The sequence below is a fragment of the Lissotriton helveticus genome, chromosome 7 (assembly GCF_964261635.1).
Source record: "Lissotriton helveticus chromosome 7, aLisHel1.1, whole genome shotgun sequence".
NCBI lineage: Eukaryota > Metazoa > Chordata > Amphibia > Caudata > Salamandridae > Lissotriton > Lissotriton helveticus.
Genome location: NC_136068.1, coordinates 1,770,032,659 through 1,770,060,514, shown reverse-complemented (window position 1 = coordinate 1,770,060,514; position 27,856 = coordinate 1,770,032,659). Strand labels below are relative to the sequence as shown.

Here is a 27,856-nt window from a genome sequence, read left to right as displayed (position 1 = left end):
TCAAACACCTAACCTATAACGTCGTACTGCCACGGAACCACTGCTACCCGCCAGGGATTCGCGATCCCTGGCGGTCTTGCATTGGTGATGAAAAGTGTGGCATGAGAAAACTAAGGTTGCCTCTGCACCAGGGGATGCATTTAGGGGGGCACATGGTGTGTCCCTCTGTCTTCATGTACCCCCAGTTCCTGCAGTGCATGGACTTAACAGTCCATGCCCTGCACAAACGTGCAATTGCGTTCCCATTGCTACACCTTCCTTAGGCTCACATATGAGCCTTAACATGGCACTGCAGTGGGACAGCAGGACCGCTCGACCTGGATTACAGTCATTGGTCACATTATGGGTTTGGCGGTGTGGCAGCGGGGCGATGGGGTGGCGGCCCGCTGCCACACTGCCAAACTCATAAGATGGCCCTTAGTGTTTGAATAATTGGTACCTGAACTCTTTTACATATATCCAATACAATATTTTACTATGGTAAAAAAAAGGTATAAAGTGAAGTTCCTCTTTTTTACTATGTTTACATAGGAAGAACAAGCATTGGCAAAGCCACTAGGTCTTGCTTATTAGAGCGTTTGGCTTTGGCAATGATTGTTAGCCATGATGTGCAGCAGCGCAACTGTACTGCAATAAAACTGAAAATAATTTTCTAAACAATATGGCGTGATGAGTGCTGGTGTGCTTTTTTGTATTACAAAAGCAAGCACATAGTATAGTCGGTTGGGAGATGAGGCAACACGGACGGAGGGTGGGAGAGAAGGATGTGGGTGGGGGAGAGAACATGCAAGCGACAATTGGGAAGCACATAGACAATGGAGAGTGAATAGGTGGAGCTGGGGAGGTAAAAAGACAACTGAGGGGTTGGAGGTCAGAGGTTTACAATAGTGGGTAGGAGGAGGGGCTGCATAAGCAAGCTGACAATGGCAGGAGCTTCTGGGTAGCAAGCACACAATTGAGGGTAGAAGGAAGGGTCTGGGCAAGCAAACCTACAGTCGATGGTGAGCAGAAGGGGCTGGGAAGCAAGCTAACAACAGATGGGAGTCGGAAGTGGTTGTGGCAGTAAACAGGGCCGGCTCTAGGCTCATGGTGGCCCTGGGCAAGGAGCGTAGGTAGGGGGCCCGGAAGAGGGGGGCCGGGCGGGGCGGAGAGCGCAGGCCAGTAAAAATGGGAGGGGGTCAGGGTGTTTAGAAGTGGAACAGAGCCGGAGGCCGCCAAATCCCTGCCAGGGGCCACCACGCAAATATGTATCCATCCTCAGAGGATTAATATATTAAGGATATATATTGGTGTGGTGGCCCCTGGGGTTTGGTGGCCCTGTGCAGGTGCACAGCTTGCACATGCCTAGAGCCGGCCCTGCAGTAAACTGACAATGGAGGGCGAAAGGGGCTTGGGCTTCAATCTCACCACAGAGAACGGAGGGGAAGGGAAAGCAAGCTGACAGTGAAGGTGGGGCAGAAGGGGATGGGGAAGCGAGCATACATTAGAGGACTGGCTGCCAGGATGGGGCATGCACAACAACAACGAAGGCCATGCAGGAGGGTATGAGGAAGCACACGGACAACTGCAGGTCAGCATTAGAACAAGGGAAAACATGGATAACGGAGGGTGGGCAGCGATAAACTGGGGAAGCAAAAGGACAATGGAGGGTTGGCAGGCAGGGTTGGGGGAGCAAATGGACAAGGGGTGGATGAGGAAGCAAGCACTGCAAGGGAAGGGGGGAGAGCAAGAATGCAAACTGGGGGTGAGAAATAGGAACACAGGATGAAGAAACACATGAGGGAGACAGTTTGAAAACATCTGCAGTGTGCATAGAAAAGAAGTAAAAAGGTAGTGTCAGAAAAATGAGCAGTTGATCGGAAAAAACCTCCAGGGGAAGGACAAACACAAGTGCCAAGTATGTGATACTGAGGTACCCTGGGCATAGGTACACCAAGTGTTTCCCATGGACTGTAGGATGTATTGTGCCACCCATGGGAGTCCACTTAAACTGTGACAGGCCTGCCATTCATGGTGCTTGCACCTCTCACTACAGATATACATTTTTTTTCTTATATCTGAGGTCACTACACTTAAAGCCTATAAGTCAACCCTATGGTAGGCCCTTCATTCCTGACGGAAGGGTGCTTGCTTACAAGTGTGATGGTGCACCTGCATGAGCAGGACACTCCGACAAACCCCGAAGTTGATTCTCCAGGCTTTGTAAGTTTGGTCAGCTATTTTAAGATATATAGTGGACATCAGTCATTACGAGATGTCAACTATATAATGGCTGCACCAAACCTGGTCATGTATGGTATCAAACATGTTGGAATCATACCCCAACACCTATTCCGTGCTGGAAGTATGATCCCCTGTACTGGGGGCTCCTTAAGGGACCCTCCTGTCCTCCCAGTAACAGCCTTTCAGGGTCTGCCTGCAAGCTAGTGCAGCTGCTGGCCACATACACGATTCTGCCCTCCAGCTGCTGAGCTGATCCCGAGCAGGGGAAGGTAGAACAATAGGTATCCTGTCACAGGGAGGTGTGACCACCTCCCGGATAGGACTTAGGGTATTCGGCAGGGTGGTGGCGCTTTCAAGTACCACCAGATTGCTTTGAAGGGCACATTTGGTGCCAATATGTACATGCTCCGGTTTGAGCCAGTTCAACAAACCCTTGGTTTCTGCTCTGGCATGAAACTGGACAAAGGACAGGGGAGTATCTTCTCCTCTGTCCAGAGACACCTCTGGTAGGGACCCTGAGTTGTTCCAACCCTTTACCAGGGGTACTTAAGGGCTCCCCAGTGGGTGGGTCCTTGGATTCATAATGGTACAAGACTCACCTCTGAAACCAAGAAACTCTTCGACCTTCTGGACACTTGGACTTTGTTGAACTTTGACTGGAACCGACACTGCATCAAGGAAACTCCTGCTGCTCCTGATCTCACTGTTCGTCAAGTCTTATGCATTTGTCTGTGCTTCATCCAGGTTCTCCAGTAGGCCTGTGGGCATCAAGGACATCCAATGTAATCTCCCTTCGAGTGAAGGAGTCACTCCCCTACATCTGCAGGCACAGCAACAAAGCTGACCTGTCATCCTACGGTCTTCCTGCGGTCCAGCAACACCGGTTGGGGTTCTGAGGGTCCCCAGAGGCCTGGCCAGTCTTCTCAGCAATTTTGAGGACAGTATCCTCGTCAGAACCACTGGGGCACAACCCATGTGCACTATGTCAACATGCTGTTGCCAAGGCTTGTTGGCTCTGCACTGCGGACATCTTCAGGCTACAAGAAGCTCCAACTTCCAGCACCACATCTCTCTAAGATCAGCATCCTCACTGCATCCTCCGCACCGTGGACCTCCAGCTTTGGTTAGCTGCCTGAGGTCCTCTTGCGACTCCTGTGCTTTTAGCCAGTGGGTCCTCTCGAGGGGCTTCCTTTGCTTCAGTGGGCTCCTATGCTTGCTTAGGGCCTGTTCTGACTCTACTGCACTTGATGGGTGCCTTGGACCTTGCTGATTACAACGATTGCATCTCTTAGCGTTCTCCATGCCCGTTGCGGCTACCAAGGCTTGTTGGTGCTCCTGCCTGACACCGACTATCTAGAAACCAACATCCGACGTGGGACAGCTCGTACACAGCTCCTATCTTCCTCAGCATCCCATGGTCCTCACAGCTCCTGGGACTAGGTCATCCTCTTCACTTCTGATTCTCCAGACTTCGGTGGGCATTGTGCTTCCGTGCCTCCTAGTAACCTTCAGTGGCATCAACTCCGTCCCCTAGGTTTGCAGGTTCTCCTATTCAAGAATCCACCCTTGGATTCCACCGGACTCCTTCACAGGTTTTTCCAGATGCATTGTCTTTGAAGTCTTCCAATGTGGTCTATAGCAGGTTCCGAAATAACTTCACCCGTATGCACCCATATTCCCTGGTGCAGGTAACCTGTTTCCTTGGGCATCCACAGATGGGGTGGCTCTCCAAACTTCTGTCTTCCAAAGGGTTTCTTCGGGGTCCTCTAGGAAGGGTCTTTCTTCTTTCAAAGTGCAACTGTGACTTCTCCAAAGCCTTCCATTGGGCACACAGCTGTGTTTACACTATGCACACAGCCTCTGTGGGATTCCTGTGTATTTACCTTGTGTGGTTACTTGTGTCCCCAGCTCCTCTGAGTCTTATGGTCCATGTCCCATTCTCCTTTGCAGTTTGCATTCCACTTTCTTTGTATATGGTTCAGTCTCCCCCCGAAAACCAGTGTATATTTGTGCTACTTACCTGACTATTTTGAAGTATTCTTGTGTGTATTGTTGATATCTCTGGGCAGGAGAGATACCAATGTACTAGTGATTGTGTTGTGTAATAAATAGACACATATTTATAAAACACTGTGTGGTTCTTTTTCATCTAATCTACACTGATGATTAAATGTGGTCAAACAAGCTGCTCTACACTCCTTCAAGATAAGCTGAAGGCTGCTCTCCACAGCTACCACTTTGAGAGGACTAATCTAGATATGACATCACTACACAATAACACACAGAGAGGCAGCATTTCAGCCCCCCACCCCCAAACTAATTCTTGTTGCAACTTTCATTCACATTTTGGATCAGGCCACATAGCAGCCATTTGAAGTGGGGACTGCCAGCCACGAGGTATGGACTTTTGTTTGTTTACTAAAGTTGTCTGCAGGACGAAGGGCAGCTGATGTGGAAGATGGCTACATCAGCAGCAGAGACCCTCAAAGCCAGGAAGAGCGCTCTATGGACAGACTCCTGAAACTTCCCACGCTCAGCGTGGCCTCTGATTATGAATATGAGGGCTCCCATGGAATGCTAATGTCATGCAATGCACTGGGATGATACTCCTACATTTGGGGACCAGTCGACAGTTCGGGTTTACAAGTTGCTGCCAAGCATGGATGCCTGTGTAAGTGATGCGTTATGGAGCTCTGTGCCAGGGTGCCATGCAGTTGAAGATGCCCGTTATCTGTAGCTGCTTCTCTGATGCTCACTCCCACCACAACAGGCGCACTACTACCACTGCATGCCTGCCTGCACGACCACTTCTCTCCTCTGTCTCTGTGTGGAGTGTTAGGGGGCACCGAATGAGACTCCCTGGCATGGAGGGTGAGGCTGTACCAGGCTTGCCAATAAGACTGAGTAATGATGCAAATCTGAACAAGTGCTCAGGGCCACTGATGGATGGGACGAATAGGAACATGAACAAAGGACTGCTGACCAATTGGGTACACCTGAAAATGCACCAAGGATTAATGAATGGTTGTGCAAAGCTTGGTATGCAGTTACAAACCGTAACTGTAAGCAGTTGTGCAATTCCGGGCATGAGTCCAGGATGTATGAGTGCTGGTGCCAACTGGAGAATGCACGGAGTATTGCCGGGCGATAGAGCTCCCAGTATGTACTCAGAATTAGCGATTGGCAGTGCAAATCAGAACACACACGAATGATTGATGAGTAACACTGCAAACCTGTGCTCATATCAAGAAATAGTCAAAGTTGATGCGAATCTGGCCAATCCATTGCGCCATTTTCACCGTATTTCACTTTTTCTATTTATTTGTATCTTATCAAAGTTCCTTCGTGACAAATTCAACATCACATATCCATGTTATTTACATGTCTGGCAAAATTAATACAATAATAACACTTTGCAACTGTTGACCCAGTCAGCACAGCTGAGTCAACCGCATAGAATGAAAGCACACTCCTACTTAGGGGTAGACAAACACACCTATTAGGAAGCCCAACTACTGGTCCCGCCGTCTATTCTGGTCTTTGAAGCTCTCCCACTCTGAAAATTACAGCGACACCCCGGTAAAACCAGAGGGGTTCAATCAGCAGGAAATCAAAGCCACCACCACTCTCTTACATGAGTCCTGCTAAGAAAAGGAAAACAGTTCTTAAGTATCCTAAGAATATTAACACAGGAACAGGAAACTTGGATTATCCACTTTCTAACTTCCCACCTAGAGTCGTGGAGGTTGTTAGCAGTAGATTGGATTCCATTGATGATATTGACTATGATTTGAGTGTCATCTGCATATGACAGAACGGAGTACAAAAGACCTGATCAAGGATGCCAGAGGGGAGACATACAAATTCAACAGGGTGGGGCTTAAGCCCTTTACCGCGGGGCTAATTCCCCTGCGGCACTGAGGGAGAGGGGGGTGAGCGCAGCACCACGGTGCTTGTGACAAGCTCGGCTCGTCGCGCTGCACAGTGGCGATGTGCTGATGACGAGCTGAGCTCATCATGACCACGCCCGTTATTCAGAACGCTCAGCACCGCAGGGGAATTAGCCCCGCGTTGAGCGGCGCGCGTGTCATGAGGAGCTCAACTCGTCATCAGCACAGGGCCACCGTGCCTCATGACGAGCTGAGCTCATCATGACCACGCCCGTTATTCAGAACGCTCAGCACCGCAGGGGAATTAGCCCCGCATTGAGCGGCGCGCGTGTCATGAGGAGCTCAACTCGTCATCAGCACAGGGCCACCGTGCCTCATGACGAGCTGAGCTCATCATGAGCACGCACGGAGTTAAGGAAGATCCTTGAGGAACTCCACAAGGTCAAGAAAAAGGTTCAGAGACAAATTGGTTACAGGTCGCTGCTTGCGTCCTATCCAACTTAGAACATGGAGTAAAGGCATGGGAAAGTTCCAGTCGAGCTGAAGACTAATGGCAAAAACCCACAATAACTCCCCCACAAAAAACCCACTAAGCCTGGGACTTGGAACTGTGTGCTGCCCAACATGAAAGTACAACAAAACCTCATCAGGGGTAGAAAGTGCCATATAATGTAATTGCAGAACGATATATGACCTATACTAAAACTAACACAATAACACTCAGCTGTCAGATAGCCGATTGTAGTTCATAAAGGCTGCTTAATAATTTCCTTTTACTCTTTGACATGCTTACAATCACATAAGACTAAACTGCAAAGTGCCATATCCATCACCCAGTACTGTACCAGCCCACGTCAATAAACCAGGCATCACCAACTGAACAGGCAGAGTATAATTGAAGAAATCTGCCAAAAACCTCAGGCCAATGGGTGGCTCTACTTTAATCCAACACTGCAGGTCCTGACTAGCATCATATTAATGAAACCCATCCTCTAAGCCTGCTCAGGACCGTAAACTTTAAACACAACATCTCTGAATGGATATTCATCACACTGCTAAGCGCTGCATCCCATAACAAGAATACTGCTCCTCTGGGATACTCACGCACAACATGGAAACACTTCTGACACAGGATTAAAACAGACACAAACACTTCCAGCCTAAAATACTACATGGTGAAGCATTTTATCCATGTAAGCAAGCCCTTTAGCACCCCACATAGGAGAAGTGACCGCTATTTAAATGTCGCAATGCAATACCATACAATAACCAAAGGTCTTGTTTTTTAATGTTTCCGAAATAGTCTCACCGCGGTTGCAACGCAAATTAAATGGGAGTAAGTTGCTGTCCTTAACGTCAAAACAGAGAAGGAGCAGCCCCCAGATCTAGTGGGATTGAACCTGGGAATACGTGCCAGCAAGGCATCAGATGATCTGACAATTCTGATAAGCCTGTATTGCAGGGTATGTCTGAAAGATATCTGAGCCCAAACCTGTAAAATGCACAAACAGGTTGCCAATGAAGGGAATTAAATGGTGCAAGACTGGGGCCCATTTTGGGCTCTTCAAAATGAGCTGCACAGCAGCATTTTCAACTATCTGTAGCCTGCTTATCAATCTATCTGAAAGGTCAAGGTAGAAAATCTTGTCAAAGTCCCACCTAGATAAGATGAAGGCATGGGCCACCGATTTACGTGATCATGTAGGCAGAAAGTCTCCAAAAACTTTTTTAAGGTTTGCAGCAACTCTATACCCATGGTGACTACCTACATTACTTGAGGCCAAATAGACAGTTCACACTCAAATTTTACTCCCAGATTTCTGAACACGGTAATGGGTTGTGGTGGAGGAGGATGATGTTCAGGCCAACAGTTTGTGAACCAATTATCTTTGTTCTGGCCAAAAAACAAGATTTCTATTTTAGTCTAATTTCTTTACATGTAACTCGCTTTCATTCACTCAAAACCCCTGGATAAACTGATGTTAAATGTAGCCTACATACAGGCGGCAATGGATCAAAAGAGAGAACCTGCTGAGTGTTGTCGGCTTGAAAGAGGACCTTATTGCCAAAAGACTTAATAAGGACAGCTAATGGGGTCACACAGAAGCTGGACAAGGTCAGACTTGAAGAAGAACTCTGTGGCACCCCAAAGTGTAGTGGAAGAATAAGGGGCCCTTCAAACAGCCTTCTTACTATCCTCCTGGAAGGACTTCATCCAGCCAAGAGCCAGACCACCCACCGGGATATCAGCCAGCTGTTTCAGAAGAATGGAATGGGACACCGTATTGAATGTAGCAAACATATCTTACCCCCAAGAAATGTGTTAAAATGAAGGATGATACGTAGACAAGTCACGTAGGTAAAGGTTATGGATTTATTCCTCAAGTTACTTCTTCAGTTATCGGTTACAGGATGATGGTAACATCCATATAATGCCCCACCGGGAGCAGCCTCCTTGCTGCTCAGCCCATCCACTCCAACTGATTTTTTCATCACTTGGCCTACGTATTATTAATATTTGTAACAAAATGCTCACCAGCGTCCTCAACATCAGTCACTTGTGGGTATGTCCAAAGTCTCAGTGATGTACATCCTATGGGGTCCATACATTGCCCCTGCCACCAAATTCTAGGGAATATCCACACCGTTGAGGGAAGTAGCTGAGAGAAGAAGGGGCACTCCCCTGTCCTGACTCTTACTGGAAAGTGCCAATCATAATGATCAAGCTGTCTCCACCCTGGAAGGTCAGCATGGCCCTGTGGCTTTCCAACTTTACTTGCCTACACCAGCAATCACCTTGCTGATGAGCAAGCTGCATGTCCACGCAGCCCCGGTCGCCCTCACCCATGGCAGTGTAGTCTCCAGAATCTAACACGCTGTCTAACCAGAAGGGGGATGACGGGTCAGAGGCGCAGGTCTCATCCCGCAGCAGCCCCGGGTCCTGGTATGCTCTGTGGACCCCACCCTGGATTTCACCAATACAGCCTCTTGCCAACAGTGATGCGGGGTGCCACCCTGGATCCAGGCAGCACTTACAACCCATTGTCTGCCATGGCCCCACCGCACCTCATAGACAGGGCACTCTGAAGTCCCTCTCGGCAGCTCTGCGTATCCCCAAAAGGAACCAGGGTAAGGCAGGATTGCAGAGAGGAGCAGGATATTTGAAAAAAGTACAGGGGGTGGGGAGATAGTGACACTTACGTAAGAGACCAGTTTGTATTTATTTACCACTCAAAGAAAATACTAGGAAGATTACTGAGCTGCATAAATCCTACATTAACGGAAACTACTGATGTGGTAAAAGGAATAGAACGTTCCATGATTTCCTCAAAAGCAATTCATGATGTATATTCAGGGAATACCTTAGCTATGAATAGTGATGATTCTGGGAATACCGTGAACGTTGTAAAAGCTAGTAGAAAGACATGTAGACGACAACCACCAAGAGATTCAACAGTTTTTGTTTCAGATGTGGGTCAAAAACACACATTGGGAACAGTACTAATTGCCCAGCGATAGGAAAGCGCTGTTTGTTGTGTAAAAAACGTAAGTAATTTCCAGGTGGTATGCAAAAATAGTGGCAAAAAGTCGTAAAGGGGTAATAATAGAGAGATTTCAGAAGATGCTGACGTATTCAGGGAGACTGCGTAATTTCGTTTTGACGTTTGAATGTAATATTTTGGTCAATTCTAATAGAGTAAAAGGACCATTGCGTTCATTAAATAAAAACACTCTCATTGACTGCCATCCTCTTCCCTAAGATTCAAGCGTTGTTGGCCAATTGAGAGGGGACAAGTATTTTTTCAATCATAGACACATGCTTAGCATGTCACCAGATACCACTCATGATTGAGTCTCAAGAACTGCTCACATTGGAGCTTTTAAATATTTAAAACTGCCTTTTGGTCTTGCTTCGGCGCCAAGTGCCTTCCAGAAACTCATTGATGATCTTTTTCGGGAGATGCAAGGAGTTCAGACATATCAAGATGATATTTTGGTATTTGCTGACAAATGGGAAGCACATAATGAGATCCTGGGTAAGCTGTTGTTTACGCTCTCTCATGCTGGGTTGAGAGTAAGAAGTGGCAAATGCAAATTTGCCATGCAAGAGCTTGATTGCTTGGGGCACAAATGTTCTCTCATGAAAGCCATGTGTGATGCTGCTCCACCAAGAGACAGGGATGCACTCCACTCCTACTTAGGGCCAGCAGAGAACTATGCAAGTTTTGTTCACGGTTGCGTTCAGACTGTAGAATCTTTAGGGCCCTGTTAAGAAAAGGTGTCAGTTTAATCTGGGTGAATGACCTGAGTAACACATTTGAAAGTGTCAAAAAATGTATTAAAGAAGATTTAGCGTGACGTCCATGTCAGGATATTTGTAAATGCATATTCACTGTTGACGTCAGTTTATCTGGACTAGGTTCCATTTGTGGTCAATGGGTCTCAGGAAGAGAATGGATGGTTTATTTTGCTTCCAGGATGTCAAGACAAGGGGAAACACACTACAGTACAATACAGCGTGCAGTTCTTGGATGTGTATGGGTTGCACAAAATTTCAAAAGCTGTATATGGGGTCATAAATGTTAAATCTATACAGATCACGAACCTTTAATGGCAATCATAAAGTGTCTGGTAGACTAGTATGCTTACCTTCCAAGATGCAAGAGTATCCATTAGAAGGTAGAAAATTCCCTTGGGTTAAAAACTTAAATGGTGATTGCCTATCAGGAATGGCATTGGATGAAGAAACACTTGATAGTGACCAGGATGACACTGAATGTGTGTGTGGTAGCTGCAGTGGAATGTGCTCCTAAAATAACTGAACAACCTTGGCAAAATGCTTATTCTGTTGATGAAACACTCAATAAGGTTAAGGTTAAGCATTTCATAATCAAAGGATGGCTGGAAATCAGAAATCTGTCAGGGGAACTAAAAACGTTTCCTTAAGTGCCTACTGAGTTGTCTGTCAATGCTGATTTGGTCAGGTGTCATGATCTGTTTGTTCCCCCTGAAAGTCTAAGAAAAAAACATTATTTGTGTAGCTCATCAGGGACATCTAGGTATTACTAAAACTTGTAAACGTTTAAAGAAATATTACTGGTGGCCTTACATTGATGCTCAGGTAAAATTTATCATTGATGGTTGTACTGAATTTAACCTTTCAGTCAAGCACTTGAGAACCATTGAATGACCACATCATTAGGTGCCTTTACCAGATAATCCATGGGGAAAAGTGGGATTGGATTTTTCAGGAACGTTTATTTGTTATCTGGTAATAACAGATATTTAATTTTGCTATTTCATTACTACTTGAAATGGATTAACTATTTTTTTTGTGATGCTCAATTTTTGCAACTTATATTTGCGTTAGAGGGTTTTCACAGGATAATTGTGACAGATAATGGCACACATTTTGCATCACCCAATATGTTCATATTTTTAAAACGTTATGATGTACAACACTTCAAAGTGGCTCTTTATTCACCATCCTCCAATGGGTTAGTGGAGAGGGCCAACATATTAGTTGAAGAAGGCGTCCAAACGGCCTTATCTTCAGGGCAGAATGTACAGGACATTGTGTAAACAAAAGTATGGAGTTATAACACAAAGTCTCATACCACCACTGGTGTAGCTCCTATTACGGTAATCAGGGGGAGAAAAGTACACACAAGCTTACTTCCAGATTGGTTGAGGTGTAAAGGTGACTGAAAGGAAACTGAGGCAGGCGGCAAAATAAGGTTTTATGTGTGACAGAAGAAAAATCAAATGAAGCAATATGTCGATGCAGGGAAGATGTTTGAGAATACAGTCTTACACGTTGGTGATTGGGGTTTGATAAAGAATCTGAAGAGAGTTCAGAAAGGCGCATCAAAGTTTTCATCACCAGTTCAAAGTAGCAAAAGTAAGGGAGGGCTCTGCTCTTCTTGACAGTAAAGGTCGGTGGAACAAGAGGAACCTTGTTCACATTTCAAAAGAGCAAGCAGAGTCGACAAGAGGCCCTAGTAATGATAAAATAGAAGGTTGTACTTGGTCTAACTGGTTGCAGCCACAGCCAGTGGAGGCAACAATGAATTCAGAGATATAGCACAAACAGGTTGTCATCAATAAAACCTCTTGTAAAGAACTTTCACATTTTCAACCTTCTCAAGATGTGCAATCCAATGTGATGGGTGAACCAGAGAAAAGAAAGTTGGTAGTTCGTCAAAGAAAGACACCAAGCAAACTGAATGACTATGATTTGTTTTAATCATTATGAATGACGGGGTAACCCAATAAGTCAACCGGACCTGGGTACAGTACGGGAATACAAAAATGGTCCGTAACCAATGATTAAGTGAAGCAAACTAATTGCAAGGTAAAGTTGGTATTGTGTATGTACTACAATACTGATACTTAATATCAAGGCAAGTAAAGAATATATGCATGCAACCCAAATGAATACAGAGTACATATATTCATGGTGACCACAATATATTTGAAAAAGCGCCAAAAACAAATCTGTCTTTACACATAGGTAATTTATTACCACAGTTTTGAAAACAATGAGGTTGCACAGGGAAAAGAGGAGGGGAGAATTGGTGTAATAGTCGGAAAGGTGTAAATCAAAGAAGGAAAAAAGGAAACAATTGAGTATTTCGGAACGACCGGTAATACAATCCAGTCAAGCGAGACCTGTCCAATATACAAATCTTAATTTACATGTCATCTGTAAATTACAAACATCCTGTCATCAAATGTCTTTTCATAGGATCAGTAAGGGGAAGAGGGTACAGGTCTCTGAGGTGGGAAGGCGTCGACTTTTCGACTCGACTTGTGCTAGAGGGAGAATTGCGACCTCAGCGGCGAGTCTTCATCAGGACGAAGAACGGGCAACCTATAAGGAGAGATGCAAGTTAGGGAAAGGTGCTAAGGGAGTGGTCACAGTGCTGTGGTCAGTATGTGATTAACTGACCTGTTCCCGTTGCCCGATAGGCTAACCAGGAAGGATCCAAAAAGAGACAGCTAAAGGGCTCCATGTCGCCTCAGTTGCTGTTCGGGGGGTTAAGTGCGAATTCCAGCATCATCTTAACACACCATAGTCAATGTCCTGAAACAACACAATTGGATGAGGAAGGGAAGTATTACATGCTGGGGGTGAGGAGGTCAAAGGACTGAGATACCTTTGGGGCTGTGGCACATCCAATCTGATAGCCGGGTGGTTCAATCTAAGTGTGCCAGGAAAAACATGGGTGCCTCTGATCATGCCAAATGGTAGAAGGTGGTTATGAGTTCGTGAGGCCTCTAATAAGCAGTCCAAATGTGCCTGGGTGCCTATGAGCACATTGATTGCGAAGTGGCTAGCACGCGGTTGAGCCCGTGAGTGCCAGAAGTGAATTGGCAAAAACGGCGCGTGTGCTAATAGTGAGTAATTATATACAGGGAAGGAACCACGCGTGTCATTGTGCAAACGGCGCATAGTTCTATATCGCAGTTAAATTGTGAAAAATACGGCGCATAAATGGTGATTACGACTGGGTCTATATACAAAAGGCCAGTAGTGCCTAGGCGGTTTATAAAGCGGACTGAAGTGCTTTAAATTTGAAATGACCGCTAGGAGGTGCCGGCGGTACTCATGCTTACATAAATACTTGGTCTCTAAACATGCCTCCTAAAGTGCTATAAAGGGTGAGTTAATTGCTATCACGCGCACATTCATACACGGGCACGAAACCCGATACATTCAGTCTTACCTATGCTGTACAAGCTTCTTGATGCTAGTGTCTGCTCCAACAGGTGAGGGGCAAGACAACAGGGCGTCTAAGAGCAGTAGATATGGAGAAAGCCGGCGCGTGCTGTAGTGTAGCTCCTATTTTCCCAATAGGCTCTGCGCATTGGAATAATACCTACAGCAGTAAAGGCCTAGGCCAGACGTTAACTAGGTCTACTACTGTCGATACTAGACTTAAGTTTTGGGTTTGCCAGCGTAGCTCAGAGTTCGCTAGAAACTTTCTCGAATGTTCAAGGAGGAATTAACTTCCCTGATTAGACAAGAAGGGATTTAGTTTCTGACAACCATAGAACATGACAACTTTGCTCTCCCCTAATCAAGAGTCAATCTCGAGAGTCGTGTGAGCACAAGGCAATTATTTTACTCAGTCAGTACGTGCATTCTTAGTCTCATCAGATTGTAGAGAAAAGGAAGAGACGGGCGTGTTCAATAAAAAGGTGTTATTTATTGATCAGTCTCTTTTCTCATACAAGAGAAATGGATCGATATTATTGCAATACTTATAGTTAAGTAAAGTGCATACATTAAAAGCAATAGTATAAAATAATACTGTAAAAACATTGATATGGTTTCTAAGCCATATGATGTTTAAAATGATTAAAATATATTTACATACACATATACATTTGACTAAACGTACTCAACTGGTGTTTCTAAATACGCCTACCCCGTGTACCTGACCTAAGTCTAATGCGTGGGCGGGAATAGAAAGTTACAGTTTAAGTTAAGTTTGTTTTTGCCAAGTGAATAACTAAAGAATTCTCTGTGAGGGGTTATTCAGTTCTGTACCTGAAAGTTAGGATGAATGAGGAATGGTATCTCTTTCTCTGCTCTCGATATTCCAGGCTGCCTGCGAGGGCTGCCCAGAAGCGCCGGTGCTGGGTCTCTCGGCTTGAGATAGCAGCGCGTCTCTCAGCGCGTCAGGAAGGCGGGGCTGCTGCCAGCGGGGTCTGCTCCTGCTCTCTGCTTCGGCAAGTATGGCTGCTCCGTCTCGTCACCACGCGTGTGTTTGCATAGGGCAAGATCGGCAATATTTATACCTTAAAGGTGCCGAGATTGACGTAAGGATGGACATAGATACGTCAATAAAGATGTCATACGACTTGCTCGTTAGCACATTCTTTACTAAAGTTCTCTGTGAAATCAAAACAATGGCCGCACGGATTTTCCAGGTTGTCATAGGTTTGATTTGTTATGAGAACGTCGTATGCCTTATCAGGGGCTGGAGGAATGTCGCTTGTCTAATTAGATCTTAAGCGTTATGACCTAATCAGATAACACGTTCCTGTGCCGTAGTGTGACTGCGTCAGATAACGGTATCTGCATCATGGGGGCTGTTCTTGCCTCATGGGCTGACTGTTAGTTAACTTGATAGTTAGTTTAACCAGAATAGGGTCAGGAATAGGGGGATCGATTCAGAACCTATAGGAATACATGACAGTGCAAGACGTGCATGTCGCCGGCGTGGCCATTACGTAGGGCTAGTCAGAGGCGAGGAGTGCCCCGGGGGGACCGGACTCGTCGGGCTCACGAGAGGTCTAGATGTTACCTGGAGCACGCGGAGTGAAGCGTGCGGAGGCATTAGAGGGCAACATTTCAATTACAACCCTGATCAGAACAATTCTAGAGCATGGGGGTTACAATGGTGGTAGGGCGCAGAACGTTGCTACAATATTTAGCTAATGTCAGTCCGTGATATGTACATACAGAAATGTGCAAACCAAGTAAAAATACTGTACAATTAAAGGAACAAAAAGGACATGGTGATTCAATTAAAATAACTCTACAGAGATATCTAACCTCGTGAACAAGAGGTAGATTTATATCGGAATTATTACACAAGGGCATAACACATAGGAGACAACAAAGTAATTACGGAAGATAACTGAGTATGCTCATATGCACCCTCTGAGGTGCTGTGTGAGGTGGATAAGGATTACCCTATTCTCAGGCTCGGCGGCCTGTCTTGCTATCTCCTCATATTCGTTGAGTCCCTTGTGTATGGTATCAAAGATGTGTATCCATTTGCATTCCCTATAGTTGAGATTGTGTGACAGCTGCCCACCTCTGGGGTTGATGTGTACTTTCTCAATGACCCACCATTTAAGGTCAGAAGGAGAATGTCCAAACCTAGTAAAGTGTTCCACTAGAGGGGCCCCCTGTGTCTTGCATCTGATTTTACTGCAATGTTGTAACACCCGGCATTTGACTTTTTGGGTGGTTTGGCCTATGTATAGGAAATCACAGGGACACTGGATGGCGTAAATGACTCCAGTGGAATTGCAGTTGGTGTGTTCACTCAGTGTGTGTGTGTAGTCATTATGCTTGAAAGATTTGATTTCTTTGGTCAGCGAGCAAGCTTTACAATCCCCGCATTTGAAATGACCCTTAATGGGAGTGATATTCCATAGGTGTGTTTGGCCACTGGGTTCGTTAGGCGGGAGAATAGATTTGACTAGGGCATTTCTGAGACTTTTGCTTTTCTTAAAGGCATGCAAGGGAGGTTCTTATACGCTAAGCTCGTCGGCGACCATGTGCCAATGGCTGTAGCTTATTTTCTTGATGGAATTGCTTTTGGTACAAAAAGTAGTGACACATGTGAGTCTTTCCTGGGTAATCACGGGCTTCTCTTTGGGTTCCAGGAGTGATTCCCTGTGATTGTACCAGGCTCTCTCTGCGGGCTTTTTTGAGGAGCCTGATGGGATATCCCCTATCCCTAAGTCTGTTCAATAGGTCAGTGGATTCTGTGAAATAGTCCTCACGTTTGGTGCAATTACGCCTAATCCTCAAGAACTGGCAGTAAGGTAAATTATCCCTGAGGTTACGTGGGTGATGGCTCTGGTAGCTGAGCAATGTGTTTCTCTCGGTGGCACAATTTAACTGCGATATAGAACTGTGCGCCGTTTACACAATGACACGCGCGGTTCCTTCACTGCATATAATTACTCACTATTAGCACACGCGCCGTTTTTGCCAATTCACTTCTGGCACTCATGGGCTCAACCGCGTGCTAGCCACTTCGCAATCAATGTGCTCATAGGCACCCAGGCACATTTGGACTGCTTATTAGAGGCCTCACGAACTCATAACCACCTTCTACCATTTGGCATGATCAGAGGCACCCAGGTTTTTCCTGGCACACTTAGATCGAACCACCCGGCTACCAGATTGAATGTGTCACAGCCCCAAAGGTATCTCAGTCCTTTGACCTTCCTCACCCAATAGTGTTGTTTCAGGACATTGACTATGGTGTGTTAAGATGATGCTGGAATTCGCACTTAACCCCCCGAACAGCAACTGAGGCGACTTGGAGCCCTTTAGCTGTTTCTTTTTGGATCCTTACTGGTTAGCCTATCGGGCAACGGGAACAGGTCAGTTAATCACATACTGACCACAGCACTGTGACCACTCCCTTAGCGCCTTTCCCTAACTTGCATCTCCTCTTATAGGTTGCCCTTTTTTGTCCTGATGAAGACTCGCTACTGAGGTCGCAATTCTCCCTCTAGCACAAGTCGAGTCGAAACGTCGACGCCTTCCCACCTCAGAGACCTGTACCCTCTTCCCCTTACTGATCCTATGAAAAGACATTTGATGACAGGATGTTTGTAATTTACAGATGACATGTAAATTAAGATTTGTATATTGGACAGGTCTCGCTTGACTGGATTGTACTACCGGTCGTTCCGAAATACTCAATTGTTTCCTTTTTTCCTTCTTTGATTTACACCTTTCCGACTATTACACCAATTCTCCCCTCCTCTTTTCCGTGTGCAACCTCATTGTTTTCAAAACTTTGATAATAAATTACCTATGTGTAAAGACAGAATTGGTTTGGGCGCTTTTTCAAATTCTATTGTGGTCACCATGAATATATGTACTCTGTAATCATTTGGGTTGCATGCATATATTATTTACTTGTCTTGATATTAAGTATCAGTATTGTAGTACATACACAATACCAACTTACCTTGCAATTAGTTTGCTTCACTTAATCATTTTTTATGGACTATGATTTGTTTTAAGTTTTATCAAGATTGATTCAAGTTTACCCTTTACATGCATCATATATTTCCAGGGGAACGAAATGTTGGAAGTTTGTGAAAGAAAGGCACTGAGCAAACTTAATGGCTTTAGGTTGTTTTTTGTTTATTAACATTTGTTTCAAGCTCACCTTATGCATCCATCACACGTTCTGTTGTGTTTTCGAAACGGGGAAGGTGTTGTAGTATGTAATCAATGGTATGTGCTTGTTTTAATTGAATAATCTTATTCCATGTAGCCTCAGGTGTCTCCCCAGCAAAGTGATGCCAGTTGCTGTTTGATCCTGAACGCCGCCAGGCCTCCTCCAGTCGTGGGTGTATTTCTTACGTATAAATGAACCTTTCTACCCACCTTCTGGCACCGTCATTACATCCATCAGCCCCCCACCCTATGCTAGTTTTAAAAGTAGTTAAAAGGGTTAATTTGCACCTCTCATGCCATTGAAACATTCCCCACATTCTTTCCCCAAAGCGGTTAGCTATGCGTGGAGTACATGAGAGCGCAGATCAAGGCACGCCTTGCTTCTGTATTGTCACCTGCTCAGGGGCTCCCTTAATATTCAAAGACACTTGGCAGAGGCTTCCGATTTTGGAGCGAGAATGTTCCAGAACCTGCCGAACGGGCCCGGGCCACCCTTCAGCGCGCTCCCGGTGACGCAAAGAGCAAGTCTGAGGTCATGGTCCGCATTGTGCACAAAGCTGAGTGAGTGAAAGTGAAAATACCCCTGCTTAGCCCCAGCGCCCAACATTCAAGCAGGGTTCCGCGGTCACAGCCGGCTCGCCTCGTCACTCAGCGGCCCTTCAAGCTGCGTACAAGCAGGCTGATCCCGGGAGGTTCACGGCCCGCGGCCATGGACCCAACCCACACCTGACAGACGCAAAATATACATGTGCTGCAGAAAACATACCCTTCAAGGCTGCCTACAGCAGAGAGTTTAGGGATTAGGAGGTCACAACTATGCAAAGCCCCTTCTAGTGACTAAAGTTTAGTTTTATGTCCTAAACTTCCAAGACTCTCAAGTTGCTGAGTGGACACGCACTATGCTGTGTAAATGTCACAAATATACATATATGTGAAAATAAAGTCAAGAATAGGAGGTGATGGTGAAAACCGGGCTGCAGGCGTGGTTTCTCGCGCGAATCTCAGCATGCATCCCCGACTATCGAGTGATGGTGCGCGTGCAACCATGCACGTCACGACTGCAGAATACTGAGGTGCATGTAAGGGTGCAGCCAGGAATACTGAGTGACATCCAAATCTGAACAATGACACGTCAAGAGTTACTCAATGAAAGGCCGAATCTCAATACGTGTGTCATGCTGGCACTTCTGGGCAGACTGTTGGCTTCTTGGCGCAATGGTGAACACGCTGGTGCATTGCGCGCACTGGCGGAGTGCTTGTAATCACAGATGAACTGAAGACACACTTGAGTCATGGCACTCGCCCTGGTTAGGGTGGCCACCTCCCTTCAGGGCATTACAGCACTGTCTCCAATCCTGCATTTTTCCCCTACCAATCATATATTTCAGGTGTTGTAGTCTAATTAGTTCAGTGGAAGCAAGTTAAGACTACAACACCCAAAATGCATTAGGCTATCTCAGCAAAGTACAAGCAGTGTCTTTGATGACATGGGGAGGTGTTCACCATACCTGCTGACCTGGCTAATGCTCACAATGGCATAATGACCGTAGTTCTGTATGTATTATGTGTTGGTATTTTGTTTTTGTATTGTATTGCTCTACTATTACTGCTCAGTCCTCAACCTCTAAGAGTGGTTTAATCTGATCCATTATCTCACTTATATGTATGCACTCATCTGTTCACTCCGGCATCCATTTGCACTCAGTATTCACCTGTCTTCATGCATTCATCCACTTACCCATTAAATATGTGCTCACTCACTCTTTCATCCAGTCACTCACTTATCCCTCCAACTAACTGTTGACTCTTTCTCACAATAACCCATCCACACAACCTCAAGCACTGAGTCATTGAAGGACTTTCAGTTGTAAAGTAACCAAACATATGGGTTTTGCCAATTATCGTGTGCAAAGTTTTCACAGCCTGCTGGCTCTATTCTGAACCTACTGTTAAAAAATAAATGTGTATATTATATGCAATGAAGTAGATGCTGTTGTGCACGTGTGCCAGTGTGTGCCATCTGGCCCGCAAGGGTAGTCAGGTGAAGGGAATAGAGTGAAACTGTGGCAGGAGAAAGAACTAGGGCTACATGATACGGAAATGCTTGAGTGGGTAGAACTGGAGAAAGATTTACCGTGAAATAAAAAGAAATTTAGGACAGTAGAAAGCAGTCAAAAAAGGAAGCTGGATAAGGTAACAAAAAGAAAGATTGGACAAACGTAGTAAGGAGAAGTGACACACCAACAGTGAGAAAGACAGTAGATTAGTAAAGTAAGTTATGTGAAAGAAAGGACGAATGAACAAAAGAAGAAAGCCTGAAAAGAAAATATTTCAACACAAGTTAAAGTTGAAAGTTAAAAAAGAACGAGAAAAGAAAGAAGTTAAGGAGAGAATGAAGAGGGGAAGAAAGGGAGAAAACTGAGAAAGGAAACGAGGTAAAGAAACAAGTGAAAGGGGCGGAATAGAAAGGAAGGGAAGAAAAAAGAAATAAAACATAAAAAGTAATTTAGGGATAAAGAAGGCGACTAAGGAAAGAAAATACGAAAGAAAGAAAAAATGAAGGGAAACAGTGCAGAGCAAGGGAGAGAAAAGGGCGAAAAGAACGAATTGAAAAAAATAATAGCAAAAAAAAGGAGAAAAGATAACGATGAAATAGGTTAGGCCAAAAGAGAAACGGATGCCCCAGATAACAGATACAACAAAGGTATCCAATTTAGCAGCTTTGGATCCTGGCAGGGCTGCTCAGCCTTTCATCCTTCTGAAGGTGATAACACGAGTATCGGTTCAGTAGGGGGATAGCAAACATCGCACAGTAGTACACAGTAGCACCAGCCCCTTGTGGCGGGCTTGAGCTTATGTTATTCCGTTTTTTTGCTAGCAGGGTAGTGGGGGTAACATGGATACCAGTGCTGCGTCGACTTAGGAACTTCACTCTCTTCTCCACTCAGTCTGTGGAGCTATTTTAATGGATCGAAGGTGTTACGACTTCTTCAGGCGTCCTTTTGTTTTGGAAGTCCCAAGGAATAGGTAATCGGTGTCGGGTGAGATACCGGTGGTAGATCAACCCCAAATGGTTCCCCAGCCCTATTTGCCACATTGCGCCTTTCTGTGAAGCGCGCGCATTAACGGGCAGATTCACAGGCTCCTTGCGCCACTTTTGCGTCACTTTTCCAATGGTAAAAATGACGCAAAAGTGGCGCAAGGGGCTTGTAAATAAGCCCCTAATTGATGAGCCTTAAACTGAGCAAACAGGTGGTGCGCGGAGGACAGACCAGGAATGTCCTCCAACGGGCAACGCGTTCGCTGCTCCACAGACCAGCGCACGCACACCTTCTGCTGAGGTTATTACATTCAGCAAACCTGGGAACACCTAAAGAAGGTTATTTGTCAGTGCATCCTATTTAGGTTTGGGCAGTGCGCACTGAGCCGCCTCTAGGCGCCAGGACGATCGCAGTGTAAAACGAGATACTTCCATTTCAAAAGACAGGGCGGTAAAGCACCCGCTCACCTGGCAGTGCCCGAACCACAGCAGCTCGGTGTGCAGCACCATGAGCAGGATGCCCAGCAGCGCCAGCACCAGGCTGCAGGCGGCCAGCGACTTCTTCTCCTCCACCAGCGCCTGGCGCCGGCGCAGCTTGCGCAGGTTGTCGTTGGGCGCGCCATGGCGCTGCGCGCCGTTGCCGGAGCTCAGAATGGTCACCTCAGTGGCCTCGCCTTTGCCCTGCATCTCCGTGTGCGCTTCCTTGGCCGGGGTGGCAGGAAGGCATGTTGTAAACACGGGCCCAACCCCCTCGGCCCATGTGCGTGCCACCCCCTCCAGATCACCGGCAGGCCAGGAGCAGCGGAAGTCGCCGACTTCCTCGGCAGGGAGGATGCCAAGTGCGCACTTGCTGGCGCGCCGCGCCCTCCTTTACTCTTTCAGTTTTTAGTCGTTTATGACTAACTTATTTTGTGAACACTGTGGGGTTCACGCCGGGCGCAATCCGGTTTCAGACCCAGAGACAGGGCTCGCCGACTTCTTTTCCGACTGTTTGGACTTTGTTCTTTCTTTATCGCCGCAGACGCGCGTGATGATAGTTTGAGGCCACTTCAGAGTTAAGTTTGGTGGCTGGCAAGACAGTGCCAGAGGACGCTGCCCGTTTTACTAAGGAGGGGCTCCAGCTAAAGCGGATTACCCGTGCCCGGCTTGGTAGATGTTTACGGACACTGGAAGTAATATGAGCCAAAGGAGGACAGAATTATGCGGCGGGATTGTATGCATTATGTGGCAAGGAAAGGGCAATTATGTGGCCTTAGGGTGCAATCTGCACACCAAGCCACTAAAGGCGAGTAGGGCGGCGAATTCTGTGTCATTGTTCAACAATTTCCACGAATCAATACAATAATAAACGTATCCAATACCCAGTTCTACACTAAGTGTGTGCATTTCTTTAGGAGCCTTTACTAGTTCTGCAGTTTCCATTCCTTCCCCTTGTATTCAGTTATCTCCCATGTATATCCTGTATATCCTCTGCACCATGTAAATATAATTTTCAATAAAAATTTACTGAAATAAAAAAAACGTTCTTCACCAAAAATAACGAAGCACAGAACACAACTTATTACTCCGCAGGGAAAGAGTAAAACCGGCCAAATGTTGCACTGTGCAGAAGCTACTCTCCAGCTGCATGTTAAGTCTGCACTCACGCAAGAGAGCTGGAAACGTATTTATTTATCGGTTTTTATATAGCGCGAACTTACGCGAAGGTGTCAGAGAACTTTACCATAGGAGAGACGAGAGAGGATGCGGTCTGATGGCTGGACTGCCGACTGTGAACCTGGGAAGCCAAGGTTCGAACCTCGGGGTCGACTCCACATCCTGTGATTCTGGGCACAACACTTAATCTTCCGGTGCTGACCGAAACATGCATTGGAAATGCAATTGGTCTCGCATTTATTTGAGTTAGAGCCTTTTGCATTGTAAATGGCGATGTATTTTACTCATGTGTTATAGAGTGTATGTTTGTGGTGTGTAGTGAAATAATGTGGATTGGATTGTAATAGTTATGGAGCATTATGAAGCATAAGAAGAGTTAGGAGGAGAAGAGCAGTGTGAAGCACAAGGAAAGAGAGTGAGGAGCATAAGAGTAGGGCAAGGGACAAGGAAGGAAAGCGAAGAGAAGAGCAGGATGACAAACTCTATCTCCACCCAGACTGAAGACCCTCTGGCTAATGGCACAAGGAAGGAGTGTGAAAAGAGCAGCGTGAGGCACAAGGAAGGAGGATGAGGAGAAGAGCAGCGTGAGGCACAAGGAAGGAGGATGAGGAGAAGAGCAGCGTGTGGCACAAGGAAGGAGAGTGAAAAGAGCAGCATGAGGCTCAAGGAGGTAGAGTGAGGAGAAGAGCAGCATGAGGCTCAAGGAGGTAGAGTGAGGAGAAGAGCAGCGTGAGGCACAAGGAAGGAGAGTGAAAAGAGCAGCGTGAGGCTCAAGGAGGTAGAGTGAGGAGAAGAGCAGCATGAGGCACAAGTAAGGAGTGTGAAAAGAGCAGCGCGAGGCACAAGGAAAGAGAGTGAAAAGAGCAGCATGAGCCTCAAGGAGATAGAGTGAGGAGAAGAGCAGCATGAGGCACAAGGAGGTAGAGTGAGGAGAAGAGCAGCATGAGGCACAAGGAGGTAGAGTGAGGAGAAGAGCAGCATGAGGCACAAGGAAGGAGAGTGAAAAGAGCAGCATGAGGCTCAAGGAGGTAGAGTGAGGAGAAGAGCAGCATGAGGCACAAGGAGGTAGAGTGAGGAGAAGAGCAGCATGAGGCACAAGGAAGGAGAGTGAAAAGAGCAGCATGAGGCTCAAGGAGGTAGAGTGAGGAGAAGAGCAGCGTGAGGCACAATAAAGGAGAGTGAGGAGAAGAGCAGCATGAGGCACAAGTAAGGAGATAGAGAGAAGCAGCGTGAGCATACGTAAGTTAGATTTCAAGATCATTCCAAGGTTATTTGCAAAGGTTGTGTTGTATCCCCCCAAAAATCTGAAAACTGCTTAATAAAAGGGAAGTGACACGTGATGGAGATATGATGATTCAGGACCCCACTGCTTGAGGTCAAATCCTAGCTACCCAATTCTACACTATCAAATGCAGTTTCCTATGAAAGATTTTCTTGCCTGTGTGGTCGGTCGGCTGCTCTCTGACGCTCTGTCTCTGCCCTTGGGCGCATAAGGTTGTTCGAGGCGCTAGGGAGATGTTTTTGCTCTAAGTACTGGGGCAGATGTCCGAGGCCCATCCTGGAGCGTGAATCTGCTAGCTGCGCCTGCAACAAGGAAAGGAGACAAATGTGCTTCTTACTCACTCTGAACACACTGCAGACAGCGGTGTGATCACTGACAGAAGCCCTGAATTTTTACCGACATACAAGGTAGTGGGATTGCCTGCTAAAAAGTACCACTTCAGTACAAACACATAGGCCCCAGAGAGCAGACCGTTTGATTATGTACACAAGCACAGCAGATGTGCACTCGCCCACCGCAAACACGACTCAAACTGCTAATGGTAACACCTCTGTCGCCGACAGTGCACTGCCGAAGGTTAATATTAAGCGATATATACATATATACACACACATGCATATATACTTGCTTTAAAATGGTAGTAGGGGAGACGCTTCGAACTTTCGTTTGGTGGGCAGGACAGCGGGGGCAGGCACGCGAAGGACCACACAGCCCAGAACCCAGTGAGGCGACCGGCGGACCAGCAGCCCCTCTCCCTTGCCACCGGGGGGTATTTAACCAGCAGGCCTATCCCACCCTGTGGGATGCGCGCGCACGGACACCGGGCTAAGCCCGGGCAAAGAGCGGGCCATCTGTGGCCGTCAGGGGCCGAAAGAGGCCGGGCCGGGCCACCTGCCTTGGCTTCTAGTTTAAGGATTACTAACTTACGGAAGCAAGGTAATGTGCTAACTATACAAAGTTAAGTTGACATATTTATCCTTTCCAAGACTATTAACGTATTGAGGGACATTAAGTAACTAATTGACCCCACTGTCAAAATGAGCAAACGGAAGGGGGTAGTTGGAACATTAGATGATTTTATTATAAGGGTCGAATCAGTGCTTATTCATGAGATACAGGCAACCGAGAGATGTTTATCCTTAGACCTTGCCCCACCCCAATCACGTCTGTCAACTGGGGGCACTCTGGACCCAATCTCTGTAGACAACTTGAGATCTTCCCCTGTGCCTTTAAGCCCAGATATAGTAGTTACAAACATTTCACCTACATCCTCTCCAGCCAACCAGGATCTAAGTGCCCCCGCAAGTAACACACGAGGAACGCTGGGTAAGATAGCCAGAGGGTGGACATTGGCTGTTACAGTACCTGGGGGAAAGAAAAACGCATCAAAACCAAATCAGTCAAAACCCAGGCAAAAATAACAGATTCCAATACAGATGTCCCGTGTAGTAATGATGGAGGGAGTGGCAACGGAACAGATGAGGCCAGGATGACAAACTCTATCTCCACCCAGACTGAAGACCCTCTGGCTAATGGCCCTAACACAACTGATATGGGTATTGAAATTTTAGACACTTTGATGGAAGGATTCGAGTCCAGACTGGATGCCCTAATGGGGATTTTTGTGAAGAAACTTGACGTCTTATGGAAAGAAATGTCCAAGATAAATACTGTGGCAGCAAATATAAACAGGGATGGGGGCGGGGAAAATGCTCTGCACCCAGTGATGATTGGTCAAACAAGCGGCCCAACTAATTGTGATAGGGCCCCGCTATCCCGAAGCACAGTTGACCCCATGGCGCCATCCCAAGTTGTCTCTGGCGAATCACGTGGGAATGGGCGGGCTTCATTGGCAAAAAGTGATGCCCATACTAATAGAAGCAGCAGGTTATTAACAGGGAATGATGGTAAGGATACTCACAAGGGGGGCAATAACCAAGGTAGGTCATCTAAGCAGGGCTCAAGGCCAGCCAATGGCAGCAATGATGTAAATAGAGAGTTTAGGGAGTCTTGCTCAAATTTTAACTCAGATGTTTTACATCTCCCACCCGCCTCTGCCCCATATGTGCTTGTCTTAACTGGTGTCCCAGCGCTTAGAGAGGGACAGAGTCCTGGTCTGATCTCCAAAATAAGTCGGTAGACTGGCTTTACAAACATAGACATTTTGACCTACATAGAAGGGAGGATATAATCATGGCCAGGAGAGTAGGGTGGGTTGGACCTTCAAACAAATTTATAGATGGGGACTGCATTGTTCTAAATTTTAGAAGGCCCCAACAGGTCCGCCAGATTCTATCTATCACTGATGAAACATTTAACCCCCCGACTAACATCAGCACACTCTCTCTCGGCTACTTTTATAAGCCACCTCTAACCCCAAACAGAGGCACTAGAGCAGTTATGCCCCTATCGAATAATTATCATGTTTTTTCCACTTTGGATATGCAAGATTGACCATCAGACATGATACTCAATGTAGATGCTAGTGACACGCCAATCCAAAAGGCATTAATTAGACCTAACCGCGCCCAAGGGAGGATAGACTTAGTAAAAAGTGGCAATGGAGTTAGTTTGAGTGTATTGAGCTGGAACGTGGCAGCCCTACGATCAAAACTTGACAATACAGACTGGGCAAACTTGATCAGGGAATATGACATTGTCATGTTCCAGGGAACCTGGCCTACAGAAGAACTATATATTGAGGGGTTTCACTGTTTCAGCATGCTATCCCAAACACCAAGGATGGGAAGAGCATCGGGAGGACTGTTTATGGGGATTAATGTGGCTGCTGGGGGAAGTTTTAAGGCAATCCCAAATTATGACTCTGACTATCAGGTAGTACTGTTTAAAAGAGGCATTCATTTTTATTTGATACATTTTTGTAATAACGATTTTCAGTCAGTTCCAAACAAGAGTTTTATAAAGCTTTTTGATTTTATTTCAGATTTGGATAATCAATCCAATAACAGGGACCTCTTGGGTATATTAGTGGGGGGTGATTTTAATGCTAAAATCAACGATATAGAACCTAATAAGGGAACGGCCTATTTTGCACAATCTAAAAGTAGAGGCAGCGAACTCGAACGGCTGATTAAATCGCATAATTTTTCCAACGTTATGGACTTGGTCGCAGGGTCAACTACCCTGAGCACTCCAATTTCAACCCCTCAATATATGTCACAAGGAGCTCAATATTAATTTTATAACTGATTTTATTCGGGTACGACCGGCACTTATGTGGGTATCAGTGTGGAAGAACGAAGCGGCATCCTTGACACAGCTGATTATCAAGGACTGCTTACATTGTGACAAAGGCTTAGAAATTCCACGGCTAAGCGGTGTGCTGAGTAGCTTGCGCAGTATAAACAGAGAAAACGTCTTCCGGGATCCCATATTAGCAGCTTTAGTTCCAAAAAAGGAACTGCAGAATGCTTTGTACTCCCTACATAATAACGAGCAGGAGGTGGCAGAGTCTAGGAAATCAACTGTGCGTAGCTATATGGCTATTGAACAGTACTGTTATCCGCTTCACATGCATTTGACTTTACCGATAAGCCGTTGGGAAATGAGCCTTTTGTTTCGACTAAGAGCTGGTACAATTCGATTTGCACTTTGTTTTCCACTTGGTTATAGCCCAAATCTTAATTTTAACTTGTGTTCTTGTGATGGGAGGAGTGAGCAAACTATCATGCACTTTATATTTATCTGTAAACATTATATTAAATACTCTAAACAGTTTTTGTATCCATATTTTAACAAGAGAAGCCCAATCACTCTGGAGGTAGCGTACCGATCAATACTAGACTTAGATGATG

At 46.0% G+C, this 27,856-nt stretch overlaps 1 protein-coding gene across 1 annotated transcript in view; it reads right to left on the bottom strand.

The window, feature by feature from the left end:
• Positions 1–21,946, bottom strand: part of KCNN4 (potassium calcium-activated channel subfamily N member 4) — a 610,224-nt gene extending 588,278 nt beyond the window's left edge. Inside the window, exon 1 of the mRNA XM_078655496.1 lies at positions 21,572–21,946. Coding sequence (XP_078511622.1) covers positions 21,572–21,790 — 219 coding nt within the window. The 5' untranslated portion in view covers positions 21,791–21,946. The remainder of the gene's footprint in view (positions 1–21,571) is intronic.
• Between the last annotated feature and the right edge of the window lie 5,910 nt (positions 21,947–27,856).